This window comes from Podarcis bocagei (assembly GCF_964188305.1).
Source record: "Podarcis bocagei genome assembly, chromosome: 3".
NCBI classification, from domain to species: Eukaryota; Metazoa; Chordata; class Lepidosauria; order Squamata; family Lacertidae; genus Podarcis; species Podarcis bocagei.
Genome location: NC_138127.1, coordinates 95117738 through 95131668, shown reverse-complemented (window position 1 = coordinate 95131668; position 13931 = coordinate 95117738). Strand labels below are relative to the sequence as shown.

General features: G+C 42.3%; 1 protein-coding gene across 2 annotated transcripts in view; it reads left to right on the top strand.

The window, feature by feature from the left end:
- FBXO11 (F-box protein 11) overlaps nt 1-13931 on the top strand; it is a 75409-nt gene that overhangs the window by 60124 nt on the left and 1354 nt on the right. For both annotated transcript variants that reach the window (XM_081188490.1, XM_081188489.1), the window contains exons 12-22: nt 3476-3693; nt 4372-4457; nt 4546-4640; nt 5640-5762; nt 7568-7653; nt 9446-9522; nt 9616-9759; nt 10275-10385; nt 12740-12847; nt 13577-13685; nt 13780-13878. In XM_081188490.1, the coding sequence (XP_081044616.1) occupies nt 3476-3693; nt 4372-4457; nt 4546-4640; nt 5640-5762; nt 7568-7653; nt 9446-9522; nt 9616-9759; nt 10275-10385; nt 12740-12847; nt 13577-13685; nt 13780-13878 (1256 nt within the window). The remainder of the gene's footprint in view (nt 1-3475; nt 3694-4371; nt 4458-4545; nt 4641-5639; nt 5763-7567; nt 7654-9445; nt 9523-9615; nt 9760-10274; nt 10386-12739; nt 12848-13576; nt 13686-13779; nt 13879-13931) is intronic.

The following is a 13931-nucleotide window of genomic DNA, read 5'->3' as shown; positions in this document are numbered from 1 at the left end:
TGGAGGTGGAGACACTCCTTCAGGTATACTGGACCGAGGCCGTTTAGGGCTTTAAAGGTCAGCACCAACACTTTGAATTGTGCTCGGAAACGTACTGGGAGCCAATGTAGGTCTTTCAAGACCGGTGTTATATGGTCTCGGCGGCCGTTCCCAGTCACCAGTCTGGCTGCTGCATTCTGGATTAGTTGTAGTTTCCGGGTCACCTTCAAAGGTAGCCCCACGTAGAGCGCATTGCAGTAGTCCAAGCGGGAGGTGACCAGAGCATGCACCACTCTGGCGAGGCAGTCCGCGGGCAGATAGGGTCTCAGCCTACGTACCAGATGGAGCTGGTACACAGCTGCCCTGGACACGGATTTAACCTGTGCCTCCATGGACAGCTGTGAGTCCAAAATGACTCCCAGGCTGCGCACCTGGTCCTTCAGGGGCACGGTTACCCCATTCAGGACCAGGGAATCCCCCACACCTGCCCGCCTCCTGTCCCCCAGAAACAGTACTTCTGTCTTGTCAGAATTCAATCTCAATCTGTTTGCCGCCATCCATCCTCCAACCGCCTCCAGACACTCACACAGGACTGTCACCGCCTTCACTGGTTCTGATTTGAAAGAAAGGTAGAGCTGGGTATCATCTGCATACTGATGAACACCCAGCCCAAACCCCCTGATGATCTCTCCCAGCGGCTGCATATAGATGTTGAAAAGCATGGGGGAGAGGACAGAACCCTGAGGCACCCCACAAGTGAGAGCCCAGGGGTCTGAACACTCATCCCCCACCACCACTTTCTGAACACGGCCCAGGAGGAAGGAGCGGAACCACTGTATGACAGTGCCCCCAGCTCCCAGCCCCTCAAGACGGTCCAGAAGGATGTTATGGTCGATGGTATCAAACGCCGCTGAGAGATCCAGCAGAACTAGGAAACAGCTCTCACCTTTGTCCCTAGCCCGCCGGAGATCATCAACCAGTGCGACCAAGGCAGTTTCAGTCCCGTGATTAGGCCTGAATCCCGATTGGAAGGGATCCAAATGGTCCGCTTCTTCCAGGCGTGCCTGGAGTTGTTCAGCAACCACTCGCTCAATCACCTTGCCCAGGAATGGAAGATTTGAGACTGGGCGGTAGTTGGCCATCGTGGCCGCATCTAAAGATGGTTTTTTAAGAAGCGGTTTAATAACCGCTTCTTTCAGTGGGTCTGGGAAGGCTCCCTCACGGAGGGAAGCATTCACCACCCCACGAAGCCCATCGCCCAGCCCTTCCCGGCTAGCTTTTATAAGCCAGGATGGGCAAGGATCAAGGAGACAGGTGGTTGGTTTCACTCGTCCAAGCAGCCTGTCCACATCCTCGGAGGTAACAGATTGGAATTGATCCCACGCAATTTGACTAGACAGGACTCTAGCACTCTCCTGCCCCGGCCCTGCTCCCACGGTGGCGTCTACCTCTTCCCGAATCTGAGCGACTTTATCTGCAAAAAACTTTGCAAAATCATTGCAGGAGATCATGTGGCCCGTACTGGGCCCCGATGTAGCAGGTGGTTCCGCTAAATTGCGGACCACCTGAAAAAGTCTCCTGCTGCTGTTTTCTGCAGATGCAATAGAGGCGGCGAAGAAAGCCTTCTTCGCCGTCGCTACCGCCACTTGGTAGGCTCGACACTGAGCTCTAACCTGTGTCCGGTCAGCTTCAGAATGGGTCATCCGCCACCGGCGCTTTAGCCGTCTCAACGATTGTTTCATTGCCCTCAGATCCGTGGAAAACCACGGGGCTGTCCGGGCTCCATGCAATCGGAGAGGGCGCTTCGGAGCCAAACAGTCAATAGCCCTGGTTAACTCCACATTCCAGTGGGCCACCAGGGAATCAGCTGAAAGGCCATCAACATGGGATAAAGCATCCCCTACCACTCTCTGGAAACCATTTGGATCCATTAAGTGGCGGGGGCGGACCATCCGAATCGGTCCCACCTCCCTGCAGAGGGGAAGGGTCGCGGAGAAGTCAAGTTGCACCAGGAAGTGGTCTGACCATGGCACTTCTTTTGTTTCGCTTTTACTTAGTGTCAGAACACCAACATCCATGGAGGTAAACACCAGGTCCAAGGCATGTCCGCGGCTATGGGTTGGGCCAAACTTATTCAGGGACAGCCCCATGGAGGCCATGCTTTCCACGAAGTCCCGAGCGGCCCCTTGTAAGGTCGTGTCGGCATGGATATTAAAATCCCCTAGGACAACCAAGCTAGGTGTCTCCGGGAGAACATCCGCCACGACCTGAAGCAGCTCGGGCAGGGAATCCTTGGTGCAGCGGGGAGGTCGGTACACCAAAAGGAATCCTGTACTGCCCCTATTGCCCAACTTCCAGAACATGCACTCAGAGAACTGGGTCTTCCCAATAGGACGCCTGGTGCAAACTAATGACTTCCTAAAAATCACTGCAACCCCCCCTCCCCGCCCACAAGGCCTGGGTTGCTGTGCGTAAGAGAAACCTGGTGGACAAGCAGCGGCAAGAACAGGCCCATCTGCTTCATCCAACCAAGTCTCTGTTACACAAGCCAGGTCAAATCCTCCATCCATGATCAAGTCATGGATGGCAGTGGTCTTATGAATCATTGACGTGGCATTGCACAGCAGCACCTTCAGGCTATGTGGGTATCCCTTGCTGATTCTAGTATCCGTCCGGACAGGACCAGACCCGGAGGCAGGGATAGTCCTCAGACGACTAAACCTGCCTCCTCTGTAATGACATGGTCTGGTCTTAGCGTAACTCCTCCTCCTACCCGTGATCACTGAGATCGGTTGTCCCAGCGCATCCCCCTCTGTGGAACATACCCCAGCCATTTTGTTTAATTAGTGTTTTTATGGAGCAGTCAAGTAATTTCGTTGTCCCCGAAGGGGCCAATGACAATAAAGATATTCTTATTCTTATTCTTATTCTTATTCTTATTCTTATTCTTAACTGGCTCGCTTTTATTAACTATAGGGAAGATTAACCACAGTGTAGGGTTTGAAAAGCACACAACTTCAGTCTAAAACCTTCTTATCCCCTAGTTGTTACAGACAGGGTAGCATGTGAGCCATATAACTCACACTGTTCGCAGCTAACATGGCCAATGATCAGGCATGGTGGGTAGTACAAAAAACAACAACTGGGGACATGAGGTTGGAAAAGTCTGTGCTAAATCATAGTTTGTGGTTATGTTACACTTAAACAATGTGCTAGTATTATGTCCAACTCTGCATCCGAAGAAATAGGTCTGTTTTCTAGTGCAATACTTGAAGTGCTTTTACAGTTGTTCAGATGGAGCATGTAGTCCTGACTCTTAAAAATTACTCTGTAAGCCAACATGAGCACTTGCAGTTTTAAAGAAATAATAGAACAGTCTAAATGTATTTTTGCGCAGTACCATCTTTATTATAATGTCAGGTAGCTGGGAGCGGGGGGAAAGACACCCAACCGATTATATTTCCTTACCACTCCCCATTTTCTTCCTTGTTTTCAGGGTTATTTTGAAAGCTGCAACATACATAGAAATAGAATAGCAGGTTTTGAAGTGAAAGCTTATGCCAACCCTACAGTAGTTCGTTGTGAAATCCACCATGGTCAAACTGGAGGAATCTATGTTCATGAAAAAGGAAGAGGACAATTTATAGAAAATAAGATCTATGCAAACAATTTTGCAGGTGTATGGATTACTTCAAACAGTGACCCAACAATAAGGTACCTGTCTTTATTTTGGCCTAGATTCTCAAGCCCTTGGACAGAAGTGGGGACTGGCCCACCCTTTGTGGGCCATTTTTGACAAATGGGTAGCGTCACCACCTGTCAGTCACCTGGTATCATATGACATCAGGTAATTCAACTTCAGTTGAAGAATCAGCAGTGCACTCTTTAAGTGCGCTCTGGATTCTTCTTCTGTAGCCCCAGCTTGAATTCAAGCTGTGGCTACCAAAGATTCCAGCCAAAAGAAGAATTCAAGCCTTATTTTTTGCTAGGGATTGGCTCCACTTGAGAGATCTGACCCTATTCAGCAGGTCCTGCATTTGGAATCAAATTTAGAAGGCACCAAACGCAAGTCCTGCAGTCAGAGGAAATATCAGAGGCTCATCAAAGGAAACATGGATGGCATTGTAGTGTGTGTTGCCACTGATATTTGAGGATCATCTGATTTCTAAGCTATCATGCAAATCCAGCCCCGTAAGCTTTCTAGATGGGGACTACCTGGGAACGTCATAGAAACCATTCTAAGCTGTTAGAGTGAAGAACAGTGTTATGTGTAATAAAAATGAATTAGTCTTCCATTTAGAAGCCACAGTTCTGTGTATACTGTACAGCCTATGTACATTTAGATTATGTGGTGCTTGACAACTTCTGTTTTCTCTGGCTTTTGCACCTTAGGGGTAATGCAATTTTCAATGGGAATCAAGGTGGAGTCTACATATTTGGTGATGGAAGAGGCCTTATTGAAGGAAATGACATATATGGTAAAAAAATGAATATTTGCTTTGCTGCATTTGATACTCCTTGTGTCCTTGGGCCGCATTTTTCTTCATACTTAACCTCTTTTAACAGGAAATGCATTAGCAGGGATACAGATTCGGACTAACAGCTGTCCCATTGTTCGACACAACAAGATTCATGATGGCCAACATGGCGGTATTTATGTGGTGAGCATCTCTGTGTGGTTTTGATGTGAACTCAGAAATATTTTCGCTGGAGCCCTTTTCAGGCATTCAAAATGTGGAATGTAAACGTGTGGTTGGGGAAAGAACCTGGAAGGGAAAGCTTGTTAAACATATTAATCTGGAAGGGTTTTTTAAAAAAATGTTTGCTTGAAAGTGTTGGCAGTTTGGCATCTATAACTCCTAGACGTTTGAAAACTTGTCTTGTGTTACTAGGACACTTTAAGTCTCCCCAAAATGAAGAAGTCATGATTAGGCCACAAATTGATGTTGGAGCCTGATTGTCAACCTGCATAATTTAGATTGCTGATATTACACTTTTCTTTCTTATGCTATACATGAAAGCATTTAAAAGAGGGTTTTAAAAATTCATGGAGGGTAAGGCTATATTCTATCTCCACTGTCAGAGGCAATATGCCTCTGTATCAGTTGCTGGGAGGTGCTGATGAGGAGAGAGTGTTGCACTTGGGACCTGCTTGCAGGCTTCACCTAGCATCTGGCTCTGGCTTCTATGAGAACAGGATCCTGAACCAGATGGGCTTTCGGTCTGATCCAGCAGGGTTGCTCTTACATTCATATTTCCCAACATTGGCTAACTGTGATCTTGATAAATTAAAGCATTGAAGCAGATTCACTCTTCTAATAGTAAACTAAGATGGAGAGATTGTAGGCAAAAACATGTCGTTAAGGAACTAGTGGGAAATATCTGCATGCTTGGTATAACTTTGAGGGTTGCAAAAGTAAAAAAAACAAACAAAACTTTTTTAAAAAATTAAGGGGTGATCCCCAAACACCCCAGTGAGGAGTAAGTAAGCATGCTTAGTAACCACCGAATGGTGAGTTACAGTTGGAAAAGAAAAATTAACTGGCTACAAAGAGAGTTGAAGGAACAGGGCTGCAGCTGACAAAGGAGGTAGGAACATTTAAAAATAAACCTTTTTTGCAGGTCCTGCTATTGTTTACCAGTTTTTGTTTTGCTTTCAGCATGAAAAAGGCCAAGGTGTGATTGAAGAAAACGAAGTTTACAGTAATACCTTGGCTGGAGTCTGGGTGACAACAGGAAGCACGCCAGTGCTGAGAAGAAATAGAATACATAGTGGTAAACAGGTACGTCCCACCTTACTATGTGGTTGGCAGTAATACTGATTTCAAACTCTTTACCAGATGGCTGGATTTTTTTTAAAAAAATGTGAAATTTAAAGAAATAACATTTGGATTTTTTGCATTCCAAATTGCATGGTTTCATAAAAGGGGAAAATACTATTAGTTGCATCCACTTAAGTCCTACTTAGAGCAGACCCATTGAAATAAATGTTCTTGAGTTAGTCAAGTCCATTCGTTTCGGTGGACTTTTGTCTTGAGTTTTACTTAATTGGATATTAGACAAGGACACTGTGAGTGAGTGATTCCCAGGTCCAAGTATTGGGACTTAACCTGCTCTAGATATATTTGCACTCCCTCTGAAAGAACAGGCACACTGTTTAGAAGGCCTCTTGGAACCTTCTGCATCAGCCTCCATTGTGAAGAACACCTATCACCAGCCTTGGTTGGTATGTCAACTGTGCCCTTTCCTAGACATAGATATCTTGGCCTCTGTGACTCATGAACTGGTAGCCTAACATTTATACTCCTGTCATGCCCTGTGTGGAGCTTCTCTTACAACTGGTGTGGAGGCTGCAGCTGATGCAGGATGCTGCAGCCCACCTGGTGAGTGGGGCTGCTTACCAGGCACATATCATGCCAGTGCTAAGGGACTTTGCCCTGTCTGCCTATTAGCCACTGAGCAACTTTTAAGCTCTTGTTACTTAGATATAAAACCTTTAAAGACTCTGAACCAGGTCACCCAGAAAGACTGGCTTCCCCTCCATTGCCCAGAAAGGACATTAAATTCAACAGGTGTGGAATCCTCCTATTCTTGACGCACCCTGGTGATTGGCTTGTGGTGACGCAGAGGGAGCTATTTCATAGGTGGCCGCAGTGTTATGGAGTGCACACTCTGCTGAAATGTGGCTGGCCCCATCTGTGTTGGCATTCTGGCTCCGGAAGATGCAGCTGTTTGGGATTGTTTCATTGCATATTTCAATCATGGACATTTATTTTGCTTAATGGCATTGTTTGTGTATTTTAAATGTGGTGTATTTTCAATTCTGTATTTTAACAGTGTTGTGCAGTAGGTTATTTTTGTTTTGTGAACAGTTTAGAAACTATTTTGGCATCCAGCGGTATATGAATAGTTATAACAATACAACCCAGTATTCTCTTAAGCCACTGTTAAGTAATGTGGATGTAAGCATGTTAGCTCTGCAGTTATTCACAATCTAAACTGAATTGGTGTCTGTATTAGATTCATGTTGAATGAGGCTTTTCTTTCTAATTGAAAAACCAGTTTGATCATTTCTCAGATATGAATATTTACACTATGCCTCCCAAACACAGGCATTTCATTTTTACCTGATGAAAATAAACTGTTCTTGTTTGCTCAATAAGCAGAAAGGAGCAACGCTGGGAACAAGAAAAGAAAAGAAAAATCCCAGTGCGATGGTTCCTATATTCCCATATTTAACTTTACCAAGTCTCATGTATGGGATGCTGGTCATAATTATGAAAGACCCTGTATAAGAATATTTTAAGTACAATCTCTCTACAGGTTAAAAAAAGGGAAAGCATGCAAAATGTATACAGAGTAATAATACAGAGTGAGGCCTGGTTATAAAAATAAAAGTGTAAATAAAACTATTTTACCTGTTTTACTAGTAGTCAAATTTACACTATTGTCCAGGAAATACACGAAGTAGTATTAGTGAGATACTTGATTTAATCAACCTCTTTTCTTCCCGGTTTAAATCATGGCTTTAAATTGCCATGATAAAAAAATTAATTTACCATTTCCCAATGTCTCTTTAATGCTCCAGGTTGGTGTTTATTTCTATGACAATGGACATGGAGTGCTGGAGGACAATGATATCTATAACCATATGTACTCAGGGGTTCAAATCAGGTAAAGTATATCTTCATTTGTTTTGCTTCAAAATGTTTTTAATATATAAACCAGTTGTCTTAAGTCAGTGAATTGTCAACTTTTCTCACCATCTTAACAATTGCACTTCATATGTTACTTTAGATTTGGCTGTTTTTCTTTTCTGTCCACTGGCAGGATTATTATGTGGTAGCATCTCTTATCTTGGGCTTGAAATTGTTGGAAGTGTCAGACCCATGTCTTTCAATGACTAGTTTTGTACTTGGCCTGGGAGACCGATTCTGTTCCAGGAGTGGAAAAGCAATTTCCTCTGAACTCCTAAGATGCCAGCACTGGAGTGGAGAGAGTCCAGTGCCCTGGCAAGGATACAAATCACCCCGTTCCTGATCATCAGAATAATCATTTGATGAGAAGGGATGGTGTGATAATTAAGCTACCTCTGTGGGCATATAAGAGAATGAATGTTGGGTGGTCACACCTAGAGAGCTGGCCATGAGTGAGTGCAACCCCAAGCCAAGGAGGTTAGCAAACCCTGTTCTGATCTAACATTTGTCAAGGCTTTATTGGATGACCTCAGAGTAAGTCCCTGTCTTTTATCCTCATTTTTTTATCTGCAAAATAGGAGTTCATTTTACAGAGTTCTTGGTTTTCATCAAAAAATTAAAACACACTTAGTTCACCAAGTGTGCCATATGAATTTTATTTTCCCTTCCCTTTTAAACACAGTGAAGAGCTGCAGGCTGATGAAAAAGAATGGCAAAGTCCTTCCATGCACACAAGCAGTTTCTTAACTTTCATCATAGAGCATACTTGAAAGATTTTTTTCCATAGCTAAAAATACTCTTCAGTTTCTCAGCTTTTCAGGGTGTGGTGTAGAGTCACTTTAGAACACGAGAGGTGCCATAAAAAATTAATTGTAGACATATAAGCCCCATTATATCCATTGTTCTTTATACTACAGTATAAAGATATACTAGATGTTTTCAGATGATAGGTACACGAGGGCTGAGACTAAAAGGGTGGGGGTGAGAGTGTTCACAATTATTTCCAGTAATATTGAAAAGGAGTGGGTAATATTATAAGGGTGTGGGAATGCTAGCCAAAAGAATTGCACCTTAATTAAGAATTTAAGCTCCCCCTTCAGTATTTATAAAATAAAATAAAAAGAAGAGAACATCTGGTGCAGCCATGTACATACTTTCAGAACCTTTTATCTGCTATAACATTACTTTGTGAGTCTGGATTTGGTTCATAGCATAGGAGAGATTCTGCATTCAGCTAAACAGGGATCTCGTGGTCTCAGGGATTGTTTTCTATACATGGTGAGAGGGTCAGGTATAGGAAGAAATGTATGAGTGCCTGGCGTACTCTAGGCTTATCATGCAGGTACAGTGGTGCCTCGCAAGACAAAAAGAATCCGTTCTGTGATTCTCTTCGTCTAGCGGTTTTTTCATCTTGCGAAGCAAGCCCATTGACGGATTAGCGCTATTAGCGGCTTTTAGCGGCTTATCTGCTGATCGGATCAGCTGATAAGCGGCTTAGCGGCTTAGAAAAAAGGGGGGGGGGAACCAGCAGGAACTCGCAAGACACTGTTGTCTTGCGAAGCAAGCCCATAGGAAATTCGTTTTGCGAAGCACCTCCAAAATGGAAAACGCGTCTAGCGAGTTTTCCATCTTGCGGGGCACCACTGTACTTAAATCTTTCTTGATAGTACAAGGCTGATAATGCTTTTTAAATCATCAAATGTAGTTCATGTCACTTGTACAAAATAATAAGCTATTTCTGAGTAACCTCTTTGTTTGCTTATGTACAGAACTGGAAGCAACCCCAAAATTAGGCGCAACAAAATTTGGGGAGGCCAGAATGGTGGGATTCTTGTTTATAATTCTGGTAAGCTTCCCCTCTACTTCATTCTTATAATTTAAAATATGAGGCTGTTTCACCCTAATGCAAAATCTTGATGTTTTATTTTATGTTTGAAAGGGCTCGGCTTTATAGAAGACAATGAAATTTTTGATAACGCAATGGCTGGAGTTTGGATTAAGACAGACAGCAATCCCACATTAAGAAGAAACAAAATCCATGATGGAAGAGATGGAGGCATCTGTATATTTAATGGGGGCAGAGGTACTAGTCCACTCACTTTTATCATGTTTACTTTTAGCCAGAGTGATGCCTTTTAAAAATAAAATGAAGTCTCTGTTCTCTTTAATCAACTGTCACTGTGACCATATTTTGATCCTTTGGGAAGCTGTTTAGTCATATATAATATAAAAAGGAGCTGCGATTCTCTATTTAGCCACCAAGAATATGTCTGCATTGCAGGATCAAAATTTCACTAGCTAAACTGTGGTCTTTTCTGAGAGTTCCAAACGGTGGTTGAAGAAAGAATATGTAAAACCCTTTCTTCCTGTTCAGATAACCAAGCTACATTTTTGTAATTCAAATAGCTGTTGGAGTTCAGCTAATTCCCACTTTCTGCAGAAAACATTTATGTTAATATTTGAATATGTCTATATTCCACGTGTTAAAAAGCAATATATCTACCATCACCCCGAACAATTACTGTACTCAGTATTTATTTATTTTCTGTGCTTGTAAACAAAACAAATTTCAAACTGATTATTTTTGTTCTGTCTTAGGTCTCCTTGAAGAGAATGATATCTTTAGGAATGCACAAGCTGGGGTCCTTATCAGCACAAATAGTCATCCTGTGTTAAGAAAAAATAGAATATTTGATGGATTTGCTGCTGGTTTGTATTTGATTTATATTGTCTTTATCTCAGAATAGCGTTAAGACATCAGATCTAGGAGTGTTTCAGTCATTTGCAAATATTCTGATATTTCATAATGTCTTAAAATCACCAGTGAACTTTGTCCAGATATTCACCAGTGAATATTGTCCAAAATATCAGTGGTGGTTTTCTTTTTTCTCCCTTAAAAACTACTGGTTAGCCAGGCCACCCATGTTTTAAATGGCCAACATTTTGGACAGGAGGAAGAGAGACCACATTTTGCCAGAAGTGAATTGCTGAATTAGTAATTTAATAGGCAACTCTTTCTTTCACTGTTGGAGATTTAGACTTTATTTAAATCATTTTGAAACCTCCTTTATATTTCAAAACTTTCATAAAAATGTAAAGCTTTGTGCCTATTTTTCTTTTAAAGTTATAACTTTTCATACATTCAGCGTATTTCTTCCTCCTCCCACCTTAAACCATAGGTGATGTCAAGCATTTGTAAATAATGCATAGGCCTTGTTAGTTACATTTCATTTTTTCACTGTGCATTATCATTTGTTTTTTACCAGTGGTTAAGGGCCATAGAAAAGCAGAGTTTTAAGGAAGGATTTACTTTGGTGATCACTTCAATGCAGCCTGTAATTTCTCATAGGACTATAGTATCTGCCCAAGGTGTTATTCTACAAAGCACTCTCATTAATTATTGTTTGATGCATTTCCAGTCATCACTTTGCACAGCCCTCTGTGGCAGCATAATAATAATAATAATAATAATAATAATAATAATAATAATAATAATAATAATAATAATAATACAACAACAACAACAACAACAACAACAACAACAACAACAACAATAATAATAATAATTTTATACCCCACCAATCTGGCTGGGTTTCCACAGGCACTCTGGGAAGTTTACAGCATATATAAAAACACAGTAAAACATCAAACGTTAAAAACTTCCTGATACAGGGCTGCCTTCAGATGTAATAATTTTATTATTATTTTAACCATTCAAGGAATAACTGGCCACAGCAAGCATGGTGGCGATGCATCTTTGCTTCCCCACTCATGTCAAATCTTGAAGAAAAAAGTGTATTTGCTAGGCAGAGACAACATGGAGTAACATGCCACGATACAAACAGCTCCATGATATATCCTGGAGTTGTAACAATGAGGCAAGCTTGGGAGATGATGAGCACAGGGGGAGAAAAACTCCCAACAAATGCAGTTAAACACTGGTACATTCCCGGATCTGAGTGAAGAAAGCGTACTTCACCTCCATTGCTTCCTCTGTTTGTCATTCAGTGGAGTTGATCCAAATAGCTATAGGCCTATACTTACTAGCTCTAGCGAGGTGTTACGAACATAAAATTGCTTGGATCTGCTGTGATCTGGACTCCCCCTTTGGAGCAAGTGCTACAGAGGTGTAAGGAACACTTTTCTTGTCGGCTGTTGTTGGGTAGGTTTCAGTTGATTTGGCCCAAGAACGTGTACAGGGTGCTTTGTCAGTTTGTGCAGCTATTGTTAGCCCATAAAATCACGCAAGGAGGAGACAGTGGGTAGGGCCAGGCTAATAATTCATGCTTTGCTTTGAGAAGTGGCGGTAAGACCATTCTTGAAGAAACCTGACTTACGTTTTAGGCCAGCGGCAGATGCCTCCTTGAGAGGGTGGTTGTCAACCAGATCAGGTACTTTCAAAGGAGACTCATTTTTCTAAGTCCAGTTAAATCAAGATTCAGGCCTGCTTTTGGCTCAGAAACTGCCTTGGTCGCCACCCTGGATGATGACTTGTGTTGGGAGAGACAGAGAATGCAATGATCTTGGCATCTTTCAATACCATCAGATTTGGAATCCTCCTGGATTCCAAATGAGTTGCGGATTGGGGAAAAGTATTGCAGTGATTCTGATTCTACTTGGACAGCCAGTTCCAGAATGTGGAGGAGATTGTTCAGCCCCCTGATTCTCCAGTATGGGAACTGATTCTGTTTCCCATGCTATTAAACATCTGCATGAAACTGCAGAGTGTGGGGTCATATAGGGTCTGTGGTAATTGACTTGAGGGCCAATAAACTGAAGCTTCATCTAAGACTTAGATGTTCCTAGGTGGTGGTTTTCCCGTCTAGCTGAATAGTATGCAGCCAGCTCTAGATGAAAACTCTAAAGCGCTGTTATGGATTATTGTTTTTATAAGCAAGTAACTGAGGCAAATAGCATTTTAATACTTTTTTAAGAGTGCAGTTTCTGTTAATTAACTAGTATACTATTTCTCTTTGGATAGTACCAGAAGAGTCAAAAAATTGTTGCGACAGCTAAATACGTCAAATTTTCTGCTAAACTAACCTTTCCCCCTCTAATTTAAGGTATTGAAATAACAAATCATGCAACTGCAACTTTAGAAGGCAATCAGATTTTCAATAACCGGTTTGGAGGTTTATTTCTAGCCTCTGGAGTCAATGTGACAATGAAAGGTATGTTGAATTATGCTCATTTGTAATTTGTAAGTTACTGAAACTCTTTATAAGGGATACTCAGTGAAAATGAAACCCCCAAAGCACCCTCACGTTTAGAAACTTGCTTTGACAGCTTCTAAATTAGCCATTTGTGATCGTTTTGGTAGCTCAGTTTAAACAAGCCTCTTCCGTGCAAAACTATTAATGTGTCTGACATACACACTTCCTAGCAGTGGCAATGTGTTTTCTTAGTATTTGTTTTGTGTGAACAGCAGGTGCAGCGATATTGGTGAAGAGTAAGTAGTGTGTTAAAACTTGTACAGTTGTGCCCTGGATCCCGAACACCCTGGAACTCGAATGTTTTGGCTCCCAAACGTCGCAAACCCAGAAGTGATTGTTCCAGTTTGCAAACGTTCTTTTGGAACCCGAACATCCGATGGGGCTTCCGCAGCTTCTGATTGGCCACAGGAGCTTCCTGCTGCCAATCAGAAGCCGCGATTTGGTTTTCAAACATTTTGGAAGTCAAATGGACTTCCCGAATGGGATTCCGTTTGACTTCTGAGGTACGGTATGACTGTACTGCAAAACTCTTCATCGTGCGTAAGCTTAAATCCTAAAGGGATCTTATTTCAGATCAAATCCAGCTGTTGGATCGGAGGTTTTCAGAGTCAAGCTATGGCTCATGCACTATAGAATGGCTCACTATGCCGCAGTAAACTGTTAAATCTGATCACTGTTTTATTGCAGATAACAAAATAATGAACAATCAAGATGCCATAGAAAAAGCTGTCAGTAGAGGCCAATGTTTATATAAAATATCAAGTTACACCAGCTACCCCATGCATGATTTCTATAGGTAAGCAAGTATGAGATCTACTTTACCCACAGCTTAATGTTGTTTGCATGTTTAAAAAATGGATCTGTTTTAAATTGTTAACATTGCATTTTAGATGTCACACTTGCAACACCACAGACCGCAACGCCATATGCGTAAACTGTATTAAGAAGTGCCATCAAGGACATGATGTGGAATTTATTAGGCATGATAGGTATGTTGACTACCCCTCGATTGAAAACGTAGTGCCACTTTTCCCCCTGCCGG